Genomic DNA, 19483 nt, shown 5'->3' on the forward strand with positions numbered 1-19483 from the left:
TTGATTGACAGGCATCATTATGATATAATCTGATACTTCATCCCGACCTATGGTCATCATAAGGCTCCATAAAATGTTTTTTGGTTGAACATTGAATATGTTTGTAACCTAGGTGTTTTAAAGTGATTCTGGAAGGATAGAGCAAGATTAAATTGCCCTGCTCAATATGCTGAGAAAAACCTAAGGGGACCATGACTTCTGTCATTTTTTGTTGTTTCTTCTAACCTGATTTTGAGTGTAATCACATGCTCAATGATGGACTACTCTGTATCAGCCAGAGGAGGAAGTACAATGCATTACAAGGGAGCCAATACACTGGGCCAGCTTAAGAATGTTGACAAACCAGGTAAACTTAAACTCAAACATAGCCAGCCGCCTTATAGATGTGCAAGATGTGGATGTTTGTGTGTGTTTGCCAAATGTTCAGACATTTTAACAGGATTACTGAGTAGTAGCAGGCTCTGGTAAAAGTGTAGGGTATCACACACGCACTCTATTCCCTCTTGTTGGATGTGCCCTAGACTAACCCTAACCCATTTTTCTCCCCAAATCTCCATCTGTCAAAATTGCAGTTCCCTCTGGTTGTCCCCCTGTCCCTTGGAGAATGCTGCTGATGGGCAGACCAGGAAGTGAAATCACCAGTGTGACTATTGTCATTTGAACTTTATACGGAATAACCTGTTGTGGACTATGCAAGTATTTTTGGAAGCTAGCTATTGATTTGTTTCTTACAGTAAGACATTTAATCAATAATACCTAATATGCACGAGTCAATATGAATGGCGCGTCTTTGTAGCGGAGAAATAGAATGCGCATGGCATGGGTCTGGAGTAGTTACCAGTATCTTGGACATTACTTTCAATTAATAGGCTAGCTAGCTACCGTAGCTGGCTAGGCTACGTTAGCTAGGCTGCGCTTTAAAATTAAAATAGCTAACGTTACTTTGGCACAACAAAAAAACATTTGTAAATAGACGTTGGGGTGTTAGCATTGAAACCTAGCGCTAGCTACTCATTGTTTCAGTGCTAGCTTGGCTTTCCGGGTAATTGTGCATGCTAGCTAGCTAACAATTCGTGTTTTTCCCCCTCTATCTAGCTAACTAGCCATGGTGGTGGAGCAGAGAAGCTGGGTGCTGACTGGCGCCACTGTCGCCTTTGTCGCAGCGCTTTACCTGCCCTGCACGCAGAAGGCTGTCCCGGGTGGAGACTCAGGTAAAGCTTATGAACTTGTCAGGCAGCCAATCGTGTATGGTTTATGACGAGTGACTGACTGGTGGTGACGTCTCATCTACCGGTGATCTGACTAATAATACAGGTACTGTATGTAGTAGCATTGCCCATGTTAACGATACAACTTAATCACAGTATATCATGGTTTGTGAGCAAATAACTTTTGCATACACCTTTTCAGTGTGCATGCAGAAGTAGCTAATGTCAGCTCCATACTCTTTACATTCAAAATGTTCTCTACTTACCCATATATAACTTGTTACTCAGTTACATCCAAAAACGTTCATATTACATTCAGTGCACACTTTTCTGGTGGCAACATTCCAGTGCATTGAATCTTCTCATTATATGAGGTGCCTGGATACAGCTCTGTTCAGTGGCATTGGTGTTGAATAAGCCATCAAGTCCTTTGTTTTGGTTTGTACTGTACTGTCCATGGTGCTGAATGTTTGTTTTCATCCGTCCTACAGTAAACATCTATGCAGTTCTATAGGCCTATTTGATAACATTTGCAAATATTCTTCTATTTGTTTAGTATATCTTGTGCATACTCAGTCTCTTATAGATTGTCTCTTTAACCATCACAAACAAACAGTAAAATTGTATGTAGTTTTATAGGCCTACTTAACAAAATGTGAAATGCTTCCACTATTTGTGGTCAGAACATTGTTTTGTTTCTCTTGTGCTTCCTCTGTCTCTTCCTACCAGAGGAGATTATTTTGGCATGAAGTGAAGATTGGCAGTGCGTATTTATTTAGTGATAAAGTAAAATTGTCATTCAAATTATGACAATGAAGCGACAATGAACTGCATTTTAAAGTTGTTTAGTAATGTATTCAGCAGGTAGTGGTGTGTCTCTGCTTGCCTGCAGACTGAGACAGGGAATTACTCCAGTGTCAGGATTACTGATTCATAGATAATCATGGATGGGGGACTGTGACATTCACATCTGCCACAATACTTTTGTCAAGCTTTAGTGTCAAAAGTCTCCTCTCCTCCACCATTTGCATTGTTATGAACATAATGTGGGTATATTTCCTAAAGAGAAACAGCATTTCCTTCAAAAACCTCTCAATAAGAACAAGATCCAAATGTTTCTCTTTAAGAAAAACGGTTTTGTGTAGGCTAGTAGTTTACTAAGTTTAACATTCACTTTTGATGTACAGTAGTTACTAAAATAAGAAATGCCTCATTATATGCCTTGTTATTGCAGAGAGCAATGGTTAATTAGTGTAGGTAATATATAGTTTATATGTTGTTGCAGGGATAATTGCAGCTACTCTTGACCCATGGTAACAAATTTCCATACTAAATCCTCTTTTTATTATGATTTTTCACAACATTCATTTAATGCATTTCATGAAGTAATGGCCTGTGTAAGTAGGCTACAAACTGTACTTAGATATATCATACCGGTATGTACACTACATGACAAAAAATATGTGGACACCTGCTCGTCAAACACCTTTCATGCTATACCAGCCTCCACTCTTCTGGGAAGGCTTTACACTAGATGTTGGAACATTGCTGCGGGTACTTGTTTCCATTCAGCCACAAGAAACATTAGTGATGTTAGGGACTAATGTTGGGTGATTAGGCCTGGCTCACAGTCAGCGTTACAATTCATCCCAAAGGTGTTCGATGGGGTTGAGGTCAGGGCTCTGTGCAGGCCAGTCAAGATCTTCGACACCGATCTCAACAAACCATTTCTGTATGGACCTCTCTTTTTGCTTAGGAGCATTGTCATGCTGAAACAGGAAAGGGCCTTCCCCAAACTGTTGCCACAAAGTTGAAAGCACAGAATCGTCTAGAATGTCATTGTATGCTGGAACTAAGGGGTCTTGCCTGGACCATGAAAAATAGCCCCAGACCATTATTCCTCCTCCACCAAACTTTACAGTCGGCACTATGCATTGGGGCAGGTAGCTTTCTGCTGGCATCCTGCAAACCCAGATTCGTTCGTCGGACTGCCAGATGATGAAGCGGGATTTATCACTCCAGAGAATGCTATTCCACTGCTCAATAGTCCAATATTGGCGAGCTTTACACCACACTGCGCATGGTGATCTTAGGTTTGTGTGCGGCTGCTCGGCCATGGAAACCCATTTCATGAAGCCCCCGATGAACAGTTCTTGTACTGACGTGGCTTCCAGAGGCAGTTTGGAACTCTATAGTGAGTGTTTCAACTGAGGACAGATGCTTCAGCACTCGGCGGTCTCATTCTGTGAGCTTGTGTGGCCTACCACTTCGCGGCTGAGCTGTTGTTGCTCCTAGACATTTCCACTTCACAATAACAGCACTTACAGTTGACCGGGCAGCTCCAGCAGGGCAGAAATTTGACGAACTGACTTGATGGAAAGGTGCCACGTTGAAAGTCACAGAGCTCTTCAGTAAGGCCATTCTACTGCCAATGTTGTCTATGGAGGCTGTGTGCTCGATTTTATAGACCTGTCAGCAACGGGTGTGGCTGAAAAAGTCAACGCCACTGATTTGAAGGGGTGTCCACATACTATTGTGGATATATAGTGTAGGTTCAGCTACAGTGAAAGTGGATTTGGGGGCATGAATGCTTTGCTCAGTAGGTTTGTGTTGTTCTGGCATACATTCTGCAAAGGGGAAATACATTGAAACTGCATTTTGCAAGATGGAACCATTTGAAAACCCTGGGCCAGATATGGGGGAGTAGGGGAGAGTACAGGAGAAAAGCCCTGAGTAGCCCTGCTGGTTGTGATGCTGCCGAGCGGCCTGGGCCTTTGAAAAAACGTCCAGCCCCTTCTCCACAGCGTTTAGGGACGGTGCAGGATGCCCGCTCCTATAGTGCCAGCTGAACACCCTTTCCCAATTCTCCAGGTCTCCGTTTCCATGTTCTAATCTCTTTAGGTGTGATGCGCCCCAGAGAAGCTTGAGCACACCCTGCGGGAACGCTGTTGTCTAGGAATGTGGTGTGTGGAAGTGACAGGGATTATGGGAAGGCTGGTGTGGGTGCCTGTGCTCTGCTATAACAAAGACTCTTGGCGTCCACGCTGCTACCCTGTCGACTCATATATTTTCCCATTTTAGTAATGGGACAGCAGCACTGCTGCATCTCTGTGCCTCTGCCACTCTGATGTTGTGGCCCCATATTATTTAGAATTTTATGTTGGTGTGTAAAAGTGTACAATATGGAATATGTAGTGTGAAATGGAAGATGAGACAGAGTGATGAAAAATTATGACAGGTAGTTCTCATGCCAGGTGAAATGGACCAATGGAAACATTTGAGCTGTGCAATTGAAGAGGTTTCGGGTTTCATGGCCTATTAAACTGATAAGAGTGAGCGCGCTTCATGCGCCAGAAAGTCAAACATGATAATGCACTGTATCACAGAGGTTAAATGCAGAAAATAGAGGCAGGCGGCCAACTGTTTGAAATTATACTGCAATGTTCTGTAATTTTGGTATTGCATCAAAACCCCAGTTCTTGCAATTCTACAGTAATTTTGTATGTTTATGTGCGTTACTGATATTTATAAAAAATCATATTTCTCAACTGAAAAATGTATTTTAATTCAGTCAATATGGCCAAACATTAATTATAGCACAGAGCTAGAAGAACCATTTCCAACTATATAGCCTACCTTTATTGCAAATTGGCCACATTTAACACCATCAGTACAATTTATATAGACATATTTGCAAATACTCTTATACACAAATGTATCAGTCAAGTTATATTTCATACAAAACCTTGATGCAAAAATTACAATTCTCTTTTCTTAATAATCTGTTTTTATGTAGAAAAATAATGTCATTGAATTGTACCCCAGAGAAAACAATATCTGATTTATCTATATTCGGCCAGCAGAGGGTGCTGTGTAGGGCACACGCATTTATCAATTACATTTAATCTGAACAAAATTTCAATTTTCATGAGTGGGAGATGCAAACATTGGGTGAAAAATCTGTGTAATTGGAAACGCTTTGGATAGATTCTGGCACAAATGGGTTTGTGCCCAAAATGATCTGATGCATCCTGAAATAGCGTTTAGGGGGATGAATGCAGTTTATGCTGCACCCCACACAGAGGTAGAGACAGTCATAAACCTTGCAACCAGCTCCTGTGTCCTTAAGCTTACCTCATCATGCTCTCATTGTCACCAACACTGCCTCCATCTCTGTGTCCTCTCTGGACCAAAGGAGAGGCTGGGAGTGTGGGAACAGAGAGAAAAGGATGGAAAGACAAAAGAGAAGGGACCTGGTGCATGGGGAGGTTTGGAACAGGAGCGATACTCTCAGATCAGCCTACGTGTGTGCCTGTGTGGCGAAGCATTGGGGAGGAAGTGTTATGGTGCGTTTGTGTGTGTGTGGCGGAGATGGGAGTAGTTTTGCTGTGTGTGTGTGGGGAGGGGGGAGAATCGAGAGATGAAGAGAATGAGCGTGCCGCTTAGGAAATGTCACACTGGGAAGATTTGCAGGTTTTGATCCAGGCAAATTAATGCAAAACCCCAGTGCAAGTATTTGATTTGGGAAAACTTTGGAGCAGACTTGTCTCTTAATAATAATTATTGGGTTTACATTCATTTCCTCCCCTATTGTCTTCCACAGGAGAGCTGATCACCGCTGCTTGTGAGCTGGGGGTAAGCGTTAGCCGTATTGTTTAATCAATTCACTCATTAAGTCCTTTAAGCATTACGGAAGTTTAATTAAGCATGGGCAGAAAGCAGATTAATTTACTTTCAGTCCACAGGTTTTTCCCTTCTTTCTATACACTTATTTGACTAAGTTGGAAGTAGAGAATGCTATAATTTGCAACCCGTTTTTTAAATCCAATTAAAGTCAATGGTAAGGCGATGGCTTTCTTAGGCTCTGCCTTATGTACGGTATAAGGCTCATTATATATTTTTTGTGTGTGTATAAGCTGGGAAGAATGAACTAAATCGGGTTAACAGTTATAATAAGTTTTATTATTTAATAAAGTTTATTACGCTGCTATGATCCTTTTAGGGAGGCTGTGTCGGTGTCACTATGCCAGTAATCCTGCCGTTAGTGCTGCAGTCCGTGTGGCCTGCGTGTCAGGCCTCCCCAGTGTACGGAGGTCCTCCCTGGGCCCGGGTACGCCGGCCCTCCCCTCTGATCCCCTGAGCTCTGGAGCTCTCTCTCCCCACAGCTCCCAGTGGCCTTGGTGTCCCTCCGCTGTCCTTTAGCTCTTTAACTATGAGCCGGTCCATCTGGATTTGCCCCCACATCCCGTCTTTCCTACCTCCACCTCATGTTCACCTGTGTGGTGCTGTCTGACCCAACCATCTGTTTATCAAACTGGGATTTTTCACTGTCTCCCTTCACCCCTTCTTTTTCTTTCTCTCTATCTCTCTCGGGACTCCTCCCCTTTAACTGTGCGTTTTTACTGCCCACATTTCTTCTCCTTCTGTCTTTCCATTTGACCTCCCTTTGACCTCCCTAGCTTTAAAAGCTCCTCCAGTCTCTCCCCACTCTCCTCAGACCTAGCTGAGGCTGGTTGTTGTGGACATACCCAGGGATCCAGTGAGCCTCGGCCGTGTCCGTGATGATTGGTGGTGCAATCACTCTCTCACCTCTCAGTGGCGGCTCCATTTGAAGGGCTGCCCCTGCTCTACGGCTGACCCAGCCTTATCAGTGTCCGGGAAGGAGTCTGTGTGTAATGACTGAGCCCTTATCGGCCTGGAGGAGACTTAGCGGCTAATTGCAGTGATTGCTGGGATCCCCCGGGTGAGAGTGGCTGCGGCTCTGAGGTGATTTGGGGGGCTTGTGCACCACGTGCTGCAGCACGGACCCCAGAGAGTTGCCTTGTCCTTGGGAAGGGAGGAAGAGGAGGAGGAATGATTTGTGTAGAGAGACGAAAGAGGGTTGGGAGGCCCTCACATAGCAGAGTCAGTCAGTCAGCGGTCAGGTCACAGTAACAGTATGGCTGTCTAGGCCTGCCACTCCATCCCTTCACCTCCACCACCACTCCCCCTGGGACACTCAGGTACAGCACTGGTGGAATTGGGGCTAATTAAAATGACAGGCTTTCATTACCCTGCTACCACCTCTCCCTTTCATCCTGCCTCAGCACCGTGCCCCCACTCTGTATAGTTCCACCACACTTATTTAAACATTTCGCACTCCTCAAACTCTTTAGCCTGATATCCAGGGCCAGGAGTATTTCCTGAACGGGCCAGGAAATCTTCTACCTATACACTGATGTCCTCAGGATAGTGGGCTCCCTCCTGTTGCTCTCCTCATCATCCCTCCCCCGGTTACTGTCCTCTCTCTCTCTCTCTGTTGGTGCAGGTGGCTCACCCCCCGGGATACCCAGTCTTCACCCTCCTAGCCTGGCTGGCTCTGTCCCTGCTGCCCTATCTCTCCCTCTCCGTGTCTCCGGCCCACAGTGTCAACCTGCTGAGCAGCTTGCTGGGGGCCGGGGCCAGCGGGGCCCTCTGCTTCACTGTCTGCAGGTAAGACTACAGCACATCGCTAGGGCCAGGTGACTATCCTGGTCAGGTCACCTAGTCAGGAAAAACTCCAGGTCCTTCTTTCTAATTATAATCAACATGGTTAGTGTCTGCTGCATCCAATAGTGCTGTAATTCTGCTATTCTGCATTTTTGTCAATGATATAGATCAGTGGTTCCCAAACCTTTTATAGTCCCGTACCCCTTCAAACATTCAACCTCCAGCTGCGTACCCCCTCTAGCACCAGGGTCAGCTCACCCTCAAATGTAGTTTTTGCCGTCATTGACGGCCTGCCACACACACATTATACGATACATTTATTAAACATAATAATTAGTTTTTGTCACAACCCGGCTCGTGGGAAGTGACAGAGAGCTCTTATAGGACCAGGGCACAGATAATAATCTAATAATAATCAATAATTTTGCTCTTTACTTAGCCATCTTACATATAAAACCTTATTTGTTCTTCAAAATGTGTGAACAACTCACCACAGGTTAATGAGAAGGGCGTGCTTGAAAGGATGCACGTAACTCTGCAATGTTGGGTTGTATTGGAGCGTCTGTCTTTTTCCACACACAGTCTGTGCCTGTATTTACTTTTCATGCTAATGAGGGCCGAAAATCCACTCTCACATAGGCACGTGGTAGCAAAGGGCATCAGTGTCTTAACAGCGCGATTTGTCAAGGCAGGATACTCTGAGCGCAGCCCAATTCAAAAATCTGGCAGTGGCTTCTGATTTAAATTCAATTTTCACAGAACCGCTTGTTGCAATTTCAATGAGGCTCTCTTGTTCAGATATCGGTAAGTGGACTGGAGGCAGGGAATGAAAGGGATAACGAATCCAGTTGTTTGTGTCATCTCTTTCGGGAAAGTACCTGGGTATATTGCGCACCCAACTCACTCAGGTGCTACGCTATATCACATTTGACTTTGTCCATAAGCTTGAGTTCATTTGCGCACAGAAAATCATACAATGATGGAAAGACCTGTGTGTTGTCCTTGATAATGCAGACAGAGAAGATCTCCAGCTTCTTAATCATAGCCTGAATTTTGTCCCGCACATTGAAAGTAGTTGTGGAGAGTCCCTGTAATCCTAGATTCAGATCATTCATGCGAGAAAAAACATCACCCAGATAGATAGGCCAGTCGTGTGAGAAACTCGTCATCATGCAAGCGGTCAGACAAGTGAAAAATATGGTCAGTAAAGAAAACTTTAAGCTCGTCTCTCAATACAAAAAACGTGCCAATACTTTGCCCCTTGATAACCAGCGCACTTCTGTATGTTGTAAAAGCTTCACATGGTCGCTGCCCATATCATTGCATAGTGCAGAAAATACACAAAAGTTCAGGGGCCTTGCTTTAACAAAGTTAACCATTTTCACTGTAGTGTCCAAAACGTATTTCAAGCTGTCAGGCATTCCCTTGGCAGCAAGAGTCTCTCAGTGGATGCTACAGTGTACCCAAGTGGCATCGGGAGGAACTGCTTGCACGCGCATTACCACTCCACTATGTCTCCCTGTCATGGTTTTTGCACCATCATTACAGATACCAACACATCTTGACCACCAAAGTCCATTTGATGTCACAAAGCTGTCCAGTGCTTTAAAAATATCCTCTCCAATTGTCCTGGTTTCCAGTGGTTTGCAGAAGAGGATGTCTTCCTTAATTGACCCCCATAAACGTGACGGACATATACCAGGAGCTGTGCTAGGCCGGCCACGTCTGTTGACTCATCCAGCTGTAACGCATATAATTCACTGGCTTGTATGCGAAGCAGTAATTGTTTCAAAACATCTCCTGCCATGTCACTGATCCGTCGTGAAACAGTGTTGTTTGATGCATAGCATTGTCCCAGCCATATCCGCGGCAGCAGGAAGAATTAAGTCCTCCACAATAGTATGGGACTTGCCTGTCCTAGCCACTCAATAGCTCACCATATAAGACACTTCTAGCCCCTTCTTATTAATGGTATCTGTTGCTTTTATACATGTCTTACTACTCGAAAGTCATCTTAAATTTTCCTCAAACTCCCGTGGCTTATTTTTCAAATCGTCATGTTTTGTTTCTAAATGTCTGCGCAATAGTGAAATGGACATCGAGTTGTGAGACAGTACTTTTGCACATATAACACACTGTGGCTTAGGAAAGGCACTACTCTCAATATAATTGAACCCCAAATCAATGTAGTTCTCATCATATTTGCGCCTCTTCGATGATCCAACGTCCCTCATTCTCATTCGTCTCAGATTCACAACTGTCAGTGTCCATGCTAGCTGGGCTAACAATGAATTACTGATGCTAGCATTGGATGTGCTCGTGGAAGCAGAAAAACTTGTGTCATCGACAGGTGCAGGTGTAGTACCGCTGGTAGTAGCAGTATTACCAGTAGAGCTGGTATGTGTCTCTATGGACACGGGCCTTACTTTTTTTAACCATTTATCAATTTTCGAGAAAATGGAACGAGCAGCAGCTACGTTTGGCTACATATACGGACCCTTAGTGGAATTCCCGTGAGGGAGTAACGGTTAATGTGATTGGATGTTAATTATTTGGCTAGGTTACCTGTATTTGACATTGTGTTGTTATTTCACTGAACACTAAATGGTTTCATTTTATTTTTGGCAGTGAAACAAGGCTACTCAGGCGAGGAAAAAAACCTCACCCAAAGGTTGGAAAATATAAATGGACTGTTTGAAAATGTGATTAAAAATATATATATACAGTGGGGAGAACAAGTATTTGATACACTGCCGATTTTGCAGGTTTTCCTACTTACAAAGCATGTAGAGGTCTGTCATTTTTATCATAGGTACACTTCAACTGTGAGAGACGGAATCTAAAACAAAAATCCAGAAAATCACATTGTATGATTTTTAAGTAATTAATTTGCATTTTATTGCATGACATAAGTATTTGATACATCAGAAAAGCAGAACTGAATATTTGGTACAGAAACCTTAGTTTGCAATTACAGAGATCATACGTTTCCTGTAGTTCTTGACCAGGTTTGCACACACTGCAGCAGGGATTTTGGCCCACTCCTCCATACAGACCTTCTCCAGATCCTTCAGGTTTCGGGGCTGTCGCTGGGCAATACGGACTTTCGGCTCCCTCCAAAGATTTTCTATTGGGTTCAGGTCTGGAGACTGGCTAGGCCACTCCAGGACCTTGAGATGCTTCTTACGGAGCACTCCTTAGTTGCCCTGGCTGTGTGTTTTGGGTCGTTGTCATGCTGGAAGACCCAGCCACGACCCATCTTCAATGCTCTTACTGAGGGAAGGAGGTTGTTGGTCAAGATCTCGCGATACATGGCCCCATCCATCCTCCCCTCAATACGGTGCAGTCGTCCTGTCCCCTTTGCAGAAAAGCATCCCCAAAGAATGATGTTTCCACCTCCATGCTTCACGGTTGGGATGGTGTTCTTGGGGTTGTACTCATCCTTCTATTCCTCCAAACACGGCGAGTGGAGTTTAGAGCAAAAAGCTCTATTTTTGTCTCATCAGACCACATGACCTTCTCCCATTCCTCCTCTGGATCATCCAGATGGTCATTGGCAAACTTCAGACGGGCCTGGACATGCGCTGGCTTGAGCAGGGGGACCTTGCGTGCGCTGCAGGATTTTAATCCATGACGGCGTAGTGTGTTACTAATGGTTTTCTTTGAGACTGTGGTCCCAGCTCTCTTCAGGTCATTGACCAGGTCCTGCCGTGTAGTTCTGGGCTGATCCCTCACATTCCTCATGATCATTGATGCCCCACGAGGTGAGATCTTGCATGGAGCCCCAGACCGAGGGTGATTGACCGTCATCTTGAACTTCTTCCATTTTCTAATAATTGTGCCAACAGTTGTTGCCTTCTCACCAAACTGCTTGGCTATTGTCCTGTAGCCCATCCCAGCCTTGTACAGGTCTACAATTTATCCCTGATGTCCTTACACAGCTCTCTGGTCTTGGCCATTGTGGAGAGGTTGGAGTCTGTTTGATTGAGTGTGTGGACAGGTGTCTTTTATACAGGTAACGAGTTCAAACAGGTGCAGTTAATACAGGTAATGAGTGGAGAACAGGAGGGCTTCTTAAAGAAAAACTAACAGGTCTGTGAGAGCCGGAATTCTTACTGGTTGGTAGGTGATCAAATACTTATGTCATGCAATAAAATGCAAATTAATTACTTAAAAATCATACAATGTGATTTTCTGGATTTTTGTTTTAGATTCCGTCTTTCACAGTTGAAGTGTACCTATGATAAAAATTACAGACCTCTACATGCTTTGTAAGTAGGAAAACCTGCAAAATCGGCAGTGTATCAAATACTTGTTCTCCCCACTGTATACTTTTTTTTATAAAAAAAAAAAAGTGAATCACATTTTTATTTGGCGTACCCCCTGACGGCATTGCCCGTACCCCTATTTGGGAATACCTGATATAGATAATAACTAAATGGATAATTACTAAATGAGCCAACAAATGGGTTTTTAGCACAAAATGTAAACTCTTCATAGCACAATTCTGTAATCCCTGAACATTTTCCAACTGACGTTTGCATCTTGCTGCTTGGTGAAAGGACTGGTGATATTTTTGGGTCGTTTCTGACTGGCAGTGGTGTTCCTGATCCCCCTGTTCTGTATTCAGAGCGGAGTCCCACCACACTCCTCCCCCACAAACACAACCAGCCTGTTTACCCATAGCCTACCCGTTGTGTGTGTGTGTGTCACACAGTCACAGCCCCCTCCAAGTGCCTGACACCTCCCATCACCCAGCATGCTCCCAATTCTGACATGGCACGATTTCTAATCTCCCCCTTCTGCACTCCTGGGTCTAAAAGGGACAGGATCTTCCCTCCCTCCCTCCAATCAGGACCTCAGACTGTTAGGCACTGTGTCTCTGTACATTCCCATGCCACCCTGCATATGGCCCTCATCCTGCAGCTCTGCCTGCCTGCCTGCTGACCCCATCATGTAAGGAGTCTTTTCCCCCCTCTCTCTCTTTGTGTGCTTTTATCTCACACTGTCGCCTGGCCTATCTTACATCGACCGTTTGCTGATTTTGGTAGTTTCCTACATGTTTGCTCTATGCACCATTGGTGGCAGCTTAATTTCAGACGTTTTCCCCATTTACATGGCCCATTTATGCATGCAGTGCTATGCTATTTTGAGTATGTACTGTGCACCGTGTTAGATTTACCATTCCAACAAATTAATTGTGGCGTATGTTAAAAACTGTGCCATTTGTAGCACAGATACAGAACCAGCAAGCTGTTTTGGGCCGGAGAAAGCAGGTGATACAGGGCTGGTAAAGGGAGTGTCACTGCTCCCATGTGGGCTGCAGTGGGCTGGGTCCATTTCCTGTGTGCTTGGCCGGTGGTGGCAGGTGGGCTGAAGGGGGTCAGGGTACAGGGTCAGCCCTGCTGGAGCAGGACAGGGGCTGGGGAGGAAGTGCTCTCTCCATGTGGACTGGCCCTCAGCCCGGACTGACTGACTTCAGCCTCACTCTCAGCCCCTGTCCTGCCTCTCCTCCTCTCTTCAGAGGTGACTCATAACCTGAAACCGGCTGGCCTCCCAAGAGAGGACAGAGGAGAGGAAAATCCTTATTATTTCTTTCCACTCTCACTCACTCCAAAAATCCCAGTATGTTAGTGGCTAGCCAGAGCTTAGTGAAATGGTGCGATTGATAGTTTATGAAACAAATTCCAAAACGCAGTTGAGTACATATCGGAGACAGAGACCGAGAGAATGAGAACCACAGAGGGAACAACTACTCTCTAGCTGTTCCCTCTGTGGATTGTTGCTCTGTGGATCTCATTCTCTCGGTCTCTGTCTCCGATATGGACTCAACTGCGTTTTGGAATTTGTTTCATAAACTATCAATCGCACCATTTCACTAAGCTCTGGCTAGCCACTAACATACTGAGATTTTGGAGACAGCATCTATGCATGCTGTCTGAAGATATTTGGACCACAACACATGGAAAGTGCTGCCCTGTTTGTAATCTCTAAGGATTTAGATCAAATTTTGGATTATATCTAAACTAAGTGAAAAGTCATTATGAGGACCCCCCTAATGGGCTGATGGGCACTGAGGACTTCAGCCAGAGCACCCAGTCATATCCTCTAAGCTTTTAAGTATGAATGTATAATTTACGCTTTTCAATTTGAAAAATAAGCATAAAGGTTTTAGTCATTATCTGTCTGGAGCATGATTTGGGTTGAGGCTGTGGCTGGAGTTCAGCTGGCAGACTTGGTATGGTACTGATAGGGCTTGAGGGGGCAAGGGGGGTAGATGGTTTCCGGAATGGTCGCTGGGGGCACTGGGTGCTTCGCCCGTGCCCGGTAGGGTGGCAGAGATGACATGCCACGCCCCTGTGGGGGTCCCTCCGGCCAGACCTGGCCCTCAGACTAAATGCCAAGACTGACCAGTCTGCACTCCCTCCTGCTCAGCCCTCTCAGGAACATTTTAGCTAATCTCACTAAGTTGAACTATAGTAATATCTATTCTATGTCTGTGATTGACATTTCCCCTGGTTTGTATGCAATCTCCATATAACTTTTGTTTGTATCACAGCAGTATTTTGAGAGTGGTTATGCAAGTGGTTGCACCAGAGGAATAGTCCGTTTCAAATGCGTAGGGACTTATTGCATTGAAGTTATTACATGATATCCACTTTGATTTTTTTATGGACTTGAAGGCAGTTCCTCCAAAACAGTCAATTGCAAGACCTTGAAATTTGTCTGTAATATTCCCAACATAGCAAGCCTTTGATGTATCAATTTAAATTAGTCGGACAGATTGCTGTTTTTTAATGTGGTGGAATGTAAATTGATAGACTTGGAAGCCATTTCTCCCTAAACTGCAAGTTGCGTAAGTGTAAAATGTAGCACTTAGCTTCCCTTTGATTTGTCAATTACAGCGCACTTGGCTTAATCACATGGTTTGATGGCCAAATTGCCCGTCTCCTATGTTATCACACCAGGACTAAACAAGCCTTTAAGGATGGTGGCCATAATGATAATAATGAATAAATCAAAAGTTTTTTGTCACATGCTTCATAAACAACAGGTGTAGACTAACAGTGAAATGCATACTTATGGGCCCTTCCCACAATGCAGAGAGAAAAATAGAAAAACAATAACACAAGGAATAAATAAATACACAATGAGTAACGATAACTTGGCTATATACACGGGGTACCAGTACCGAGTGGATGTGCAGGGGTATGATTGTACTTGAAACTTCCTAGGAATAATATATGACCCTATCAGTCCTACAAAAGTCCTCTATACAGTGAGTCTCAGGAGGACTTTAAGAACGTGTGTACCCTGTGAAAGAGGATAATCCAGAGAGCTCAGTATTTGGTGCTCCCTCATTTCACAGTTTATCTACTAAAGCTCCTCTGAATCTGTGCTACCTGAGAGGAATCTCTCTCACGCCGTTCCTATAGTAATCCTGAGACCAGAGACAGACGGAGTACACTGACACAGCCAGTGGAACGCTAAAACAACAAAAACACTGTCACCACCAACATCCAACAATCAGCACTTTTGACACGTCGTCTGATCGTACGATTACATAACAACAGGATTCGTGAGGCGCACCAAATATGCCCCATCCCCTCCCTCCCCCATCCCAAAGGCGCACCGGCGAGACACTCACCTGCCAAGAGCGGGCCTGTGTGGACCAGCTGATATGTCAGTGGACCGCAGGGCGGGCGGTGTGCCAGACCATGCCTAGTGCCCAGTGCTGTGGCCCAGGCTCCTTATAGGGCCTCCACCATATGGCCTTGATGGTGCTCCCCCTCCCTACTCCCCGCTGCTGCTCACTCAGGTGGCTTGTTTTTCCACTGGGCTGGGGGTGCTGGAGGGACATGTGTGGCGGGGTCATCACTGGATCAGTGTGTGTGTGTGTGTGTGTGTGTGTGTGTAGTTTTATAGGGATGAATGGGGTGGGGGGAAACAGCTGAGCATCCCCCTTTCTCCATCCGCTACCCCCCTGCCGGTGGCCAGGCAGCCCCTCCCTTTCACATCTGTTGTGGTCAGGTAGAATCTACATCAAGGCACTCAGTGTTCAGAGCCATACTTCTCTCAACCATAGATTGAAGAGTGTAGTTGTATTGGTATTGTTTAAAAGCTCCTATGTTTGGACCTTTGCCCTGTCTGTATGATATCCTACTGTGTCCTAGGACATGAGGCCTCCCTGCTCCTCTCACCCCCCATCCTCAGCATGACCAATGGTTCCCCCTAGGATTCATCCTGTAATACAGTTAAACAGATGTTTAATGAAGATGTTATTTCCTCATTACAGGCAGTGGGATGGGGATAGAGGGGGGTATGAGGGGGGTAGATAGACAGCATAACAAAGTACCAGTTTAATATTCCGCTCGCCTGTGGCCCTGAGATTGTGTCTGCCTCGGACGTAAATTTTACATCCCTCACCCACCACAGGCACTCTTAATAAGGCACCAGGCTAGTAGACGGATCAGACTCGGCAATTACAATTCAGCCAGAATTAGTTAATGGAATCTATAGAGTAACATTTATATATCAGTGGTGGCTGCCTAATGACTTTGTTGAAATAGCTGCAGCAGCAGCATAAAAATGGCTTTCTGTGAATCACATAAGCACAGGATTTCTGTAATTTGTTTTTTTCTGTTTTGTGTAATTTTTGTGTGTTGGGCTAGAGATTAAGATGGCATTCTGGGAGAAATTGTCATGTCAGTGGCTGCATTGTTTGAGCGGGATTGTGGTGATTAATTTTGCATGTACTCGGGAGCGTTGGGGCGGGCGGGTGCTCTCCTGGAGGAGGGGTGACTGAGGCATGCTCCACTCTCTGGTCATGATTTACCACTCCTCTTCTCTCCTATCTGCTGCTGTGGTTGCTGCTTCTGCCTGATTGGGGAATTTAAACAGGAATGTGTGCACATTTAGGAAGGTCCGTTTGCTAGCTGCTGGAAGGCTAGGTATTATGAATAAATTCATAACATTTTTATAATGATATATGTAGCACCCATAATATCATGTGTATGATCTACTTGTGTAATATATGCTTTATAGTAGATAGTTAAATTGTTACCTCTATTTTACCTAGCTTGGCCCAAAAACAAGGTTGCATGTCTGTTTCCCAAATGTGATGCAACAGAGCAGTTAGCCAGAAACACTGTCATATTATCTAAAGATCCTCAGTGTTCAGCCCACTGTCCTGTCCTGGCCACATCTAAACCCTGGGGTGCCAGTGTTACTGAGCCAAGGCTAGCTGGAACCCTCTGTTACACCAGACCAGGCCAGGCCAGGCCAGGGCACCACTTCATGGGCTTCATCCTAGCCTCTTCAGGAATGTGTGGTTCTTTTCCAGCCATGTCTCTCCCAAAGCGCCACTCACGGAGTGAGAGAACAGTGGAGGGCTGATCTGTGATGGCACGGCTGTGGCATTATATGTGACAGTCCATCCCCTGGTCTGGCCCTTTGTGTTGCCTCATTCCCTACACATTCACTACAGACAGGCTGCTGGTGGCCCTTTGTGTTGCCTCATTCCCTACACATTCACTACAGACAGGCTGCTGGTGGCCCTTTGTGTTGCCTCATTCCCTACACATTCACTACAGACAGACTGCTGGTGGCCCTTTGTGTTGCCTCATTCCCTACACATTCACTACAGACAGGCTGCTGGTGGCCCTTTGTGTTGCCTCATTCCCTACACATTCACTACAGACAGGCTGCTGGTGGCCCTTTGTGTTGCGTTATTGAGGCCAGCCCAGACAAGCGCAAGGCAGGCAGGTGTTTGGTGCTGGGCTTCAGTGCAGTGCTGGCAAGCCTCTGGCCCATGTTTAGGAACTGAGGGGGTAAATGAGGTAGGTTTTGCTTTGACTCTTCAAAGTGACATTGGCAAGCTATTTGTGTCCTACTGTCTGTCCCCGTAGAGGCACTGGGAACTATATCTGTGTTGGTTTGAGGACATGGATTGTGGACATGGAGTATTTGTGGTATTTGTGTTTACCTTGAATGTATTTTTTCTTCTTCTGCTTACTGACCTACAGTTATTACTCTATTTAGGATATTTCTAATTTAGAGCATGAACTGTTGTACGATTTTGGTAGATGTATTTTACTTCAGTAAGAGCTTGATGATTATTGTTCAAATTTCCAGGATTCTTTCCTCTTAAATGGTCTGTATGTTTCTTTAGCAGGGCAATGATCTCCCAATATCTTCATGAAATACATAGAATTTCTGTACAGCATTTCTGTTTAGAATTCCTTTGTCATCCAGTGAATTACCCCAGTGATGAGACTGAGACATTCTGGCACACGGGATCAGTTCAGGGTAAAATAGCCTCACTGAGAACATATTATTCTCCTGCCATGTCTCAACCAGACAGCTATTGTCAGTGAGCCACAATATTACAGCACAGCAGCATCCTGCAGCACACTGAGCTTTGATAACAGGAAACATGGCCAAAATGGAGTCAGAGTCCCTTCCTCTTCATCTCTCTACCATGGGAGCAGCCAGCCCCAGACTTAGCCCAGAGAAGGAGCCATGGAGAGGCTAAAAGACTGACTGGGAACCCAGGTGGTCCTCTACAGACAGACAGGTAATTTAAACCTGAGAGTACACACATCACTGGGTTGTTACACACTGACAGGCCCTAGGAGAGAGATGTGTCAGTCTCTCAGAAGGAATAAAGGGCCAGGGGACAGGAATGTGGTTGTGTGTATGTGGGAATGTGCTTGTCAGGCAGGTCTGTAGAAGCCAAAGCAAGCCTGGTGTAATATCCACATTACTTCCAGGGACCCCCACTACTGCGCAGCACCCTGCTCTACCTCAAAACCAGCCCCCCTGCTAAGCGTGTGGGCTGGGGTTAATTGCCGCGCAGGGGGGTAGAATTGAGGGTGCGGGGAGTCCCTGCCCTTCAACAAAAGTCCCCATCTGCCCCCCACCCCTTCCTCCTACCCTTCAAGTTACAACTAATTCCTGGATCGGTGCAGTGAGAAAGACGCTGCTATCTCTTACTAAGACTGAACCCAACCCCACACCCAGACATCCCTTCAACACCCCCCACTACAACCCTGCATCACATAGAACACAGAGCAAAAAAACTGGAGGATAGGAGAGGTATTTTTTACTCTCCTCTCCCTCTTTTTTCTTGATTTACTGCGCTTTCCTCAGAAAGCTCCATTGTTCCCCTAGCCTAAGTCTCATCAGGCCTTTTGTGGCTGACTATCACAGCGGCAGGCAGCGAGCTGGAAATGTATAAATGGTATCATGCCTTGTGATTAATGGCGGTGCTTATGAGTCAGGTCTGATAACGGGCCTGCTCTCTACTCAATTTCAGATACCGTTAATGGAATCTGTCTTCTGCGATTGTAATGTGAGAGCGCCTAATTTGCTATGGAGCTTGAAGCTGTCACCGGCAAGGGATTGTGGGGTCATAAGGGACCTGGCAGCCGTTTGGCCTGCAGCTTGTATCTGCCGTGCTGAATAGAGCAGCTCTCTGCCTGTCAGTTAGCTGATAGGCTGATGAGGACTCTAAGCCACTCCACACAATGGCGGAAAGGGCCATACTGCCTGACTTCCTTAATTGTGGAGCCCGCTCATATTTCAGAGCCAGCGTGCCGGGGACTAGGCAGCTTTTTTTCTTCCTCTTTCTCCCCCACAACTTTTTCCTCAGTTTTCTTCATTTCATCCTCATACTCTCACCCCCCCCACTCACACATCTTTTTACTATTTTTATTTTCTTCCCCTTCTCCTCCTCATCATTTGTTGTCCCTCTTCCTCTCCCTCTGTCTCTCTTTCTAGTAAGTGGTGGGTCTTAGTATATGACG

The 19483-nt window shown here is 45.3% G+C and overlaps 1 protein-coding gene across 3 annotated transcripts in view; it reads left to right on the forward strand.

Moving 5' to 3' along the window:
* The first annotated feature begins 292 nt into the window (after window positions 1-292).
* Window positions 293-19483, forward strand: part of LOC139553554 (protein O-mannosyl-transferase TMEM260-like) — a 32359-nt gene continuing 13168 nt past the window's right edge. Inside the window, exons 1-5 of one of the 3 annotated variants that reach the window (XM_071366022.1) lie at window positions 293-346; window positions 573-733; window positions 1096-1211; window positions 5812-5843; window positions 7516-7679. In XM_071366022.1, coding sequence (XP_071222123.1) covers window positions 1106-1211; window positions 5812-5843; window positions 7516-7679 — 302 coding nt within the window. In that variant the 5' untranslated portion in view covers window positions 293-346; window positions 573-733; window positions 1096-1105. Of the gene's footprint in view, window positions 347-550; window positions 734-1095; window positions 1212-5811; window positions 5844-7515; window positions 7680-19483 lie in introns of those variants that run through there. The other 2 variants (XM_071366020.1, XM_071366021.1) reach the window with 2 other exon arrangements.

The sequence above is a fragment of the Salvelinus alpinus genome, chromosome 25 (assembly GCF_045679555.1).
Source record: "Salvelinus alpinus chromosome 25, SLU_Salpinus.1, whole genome shotgun sequence".
Classification (NCBI taxonomy): Eukaryota; Metazoa; Chordata; class Actinopteri; order Salmoniformes; family Salmonidae; genus Salvelinus; species Salvelinus alpinus.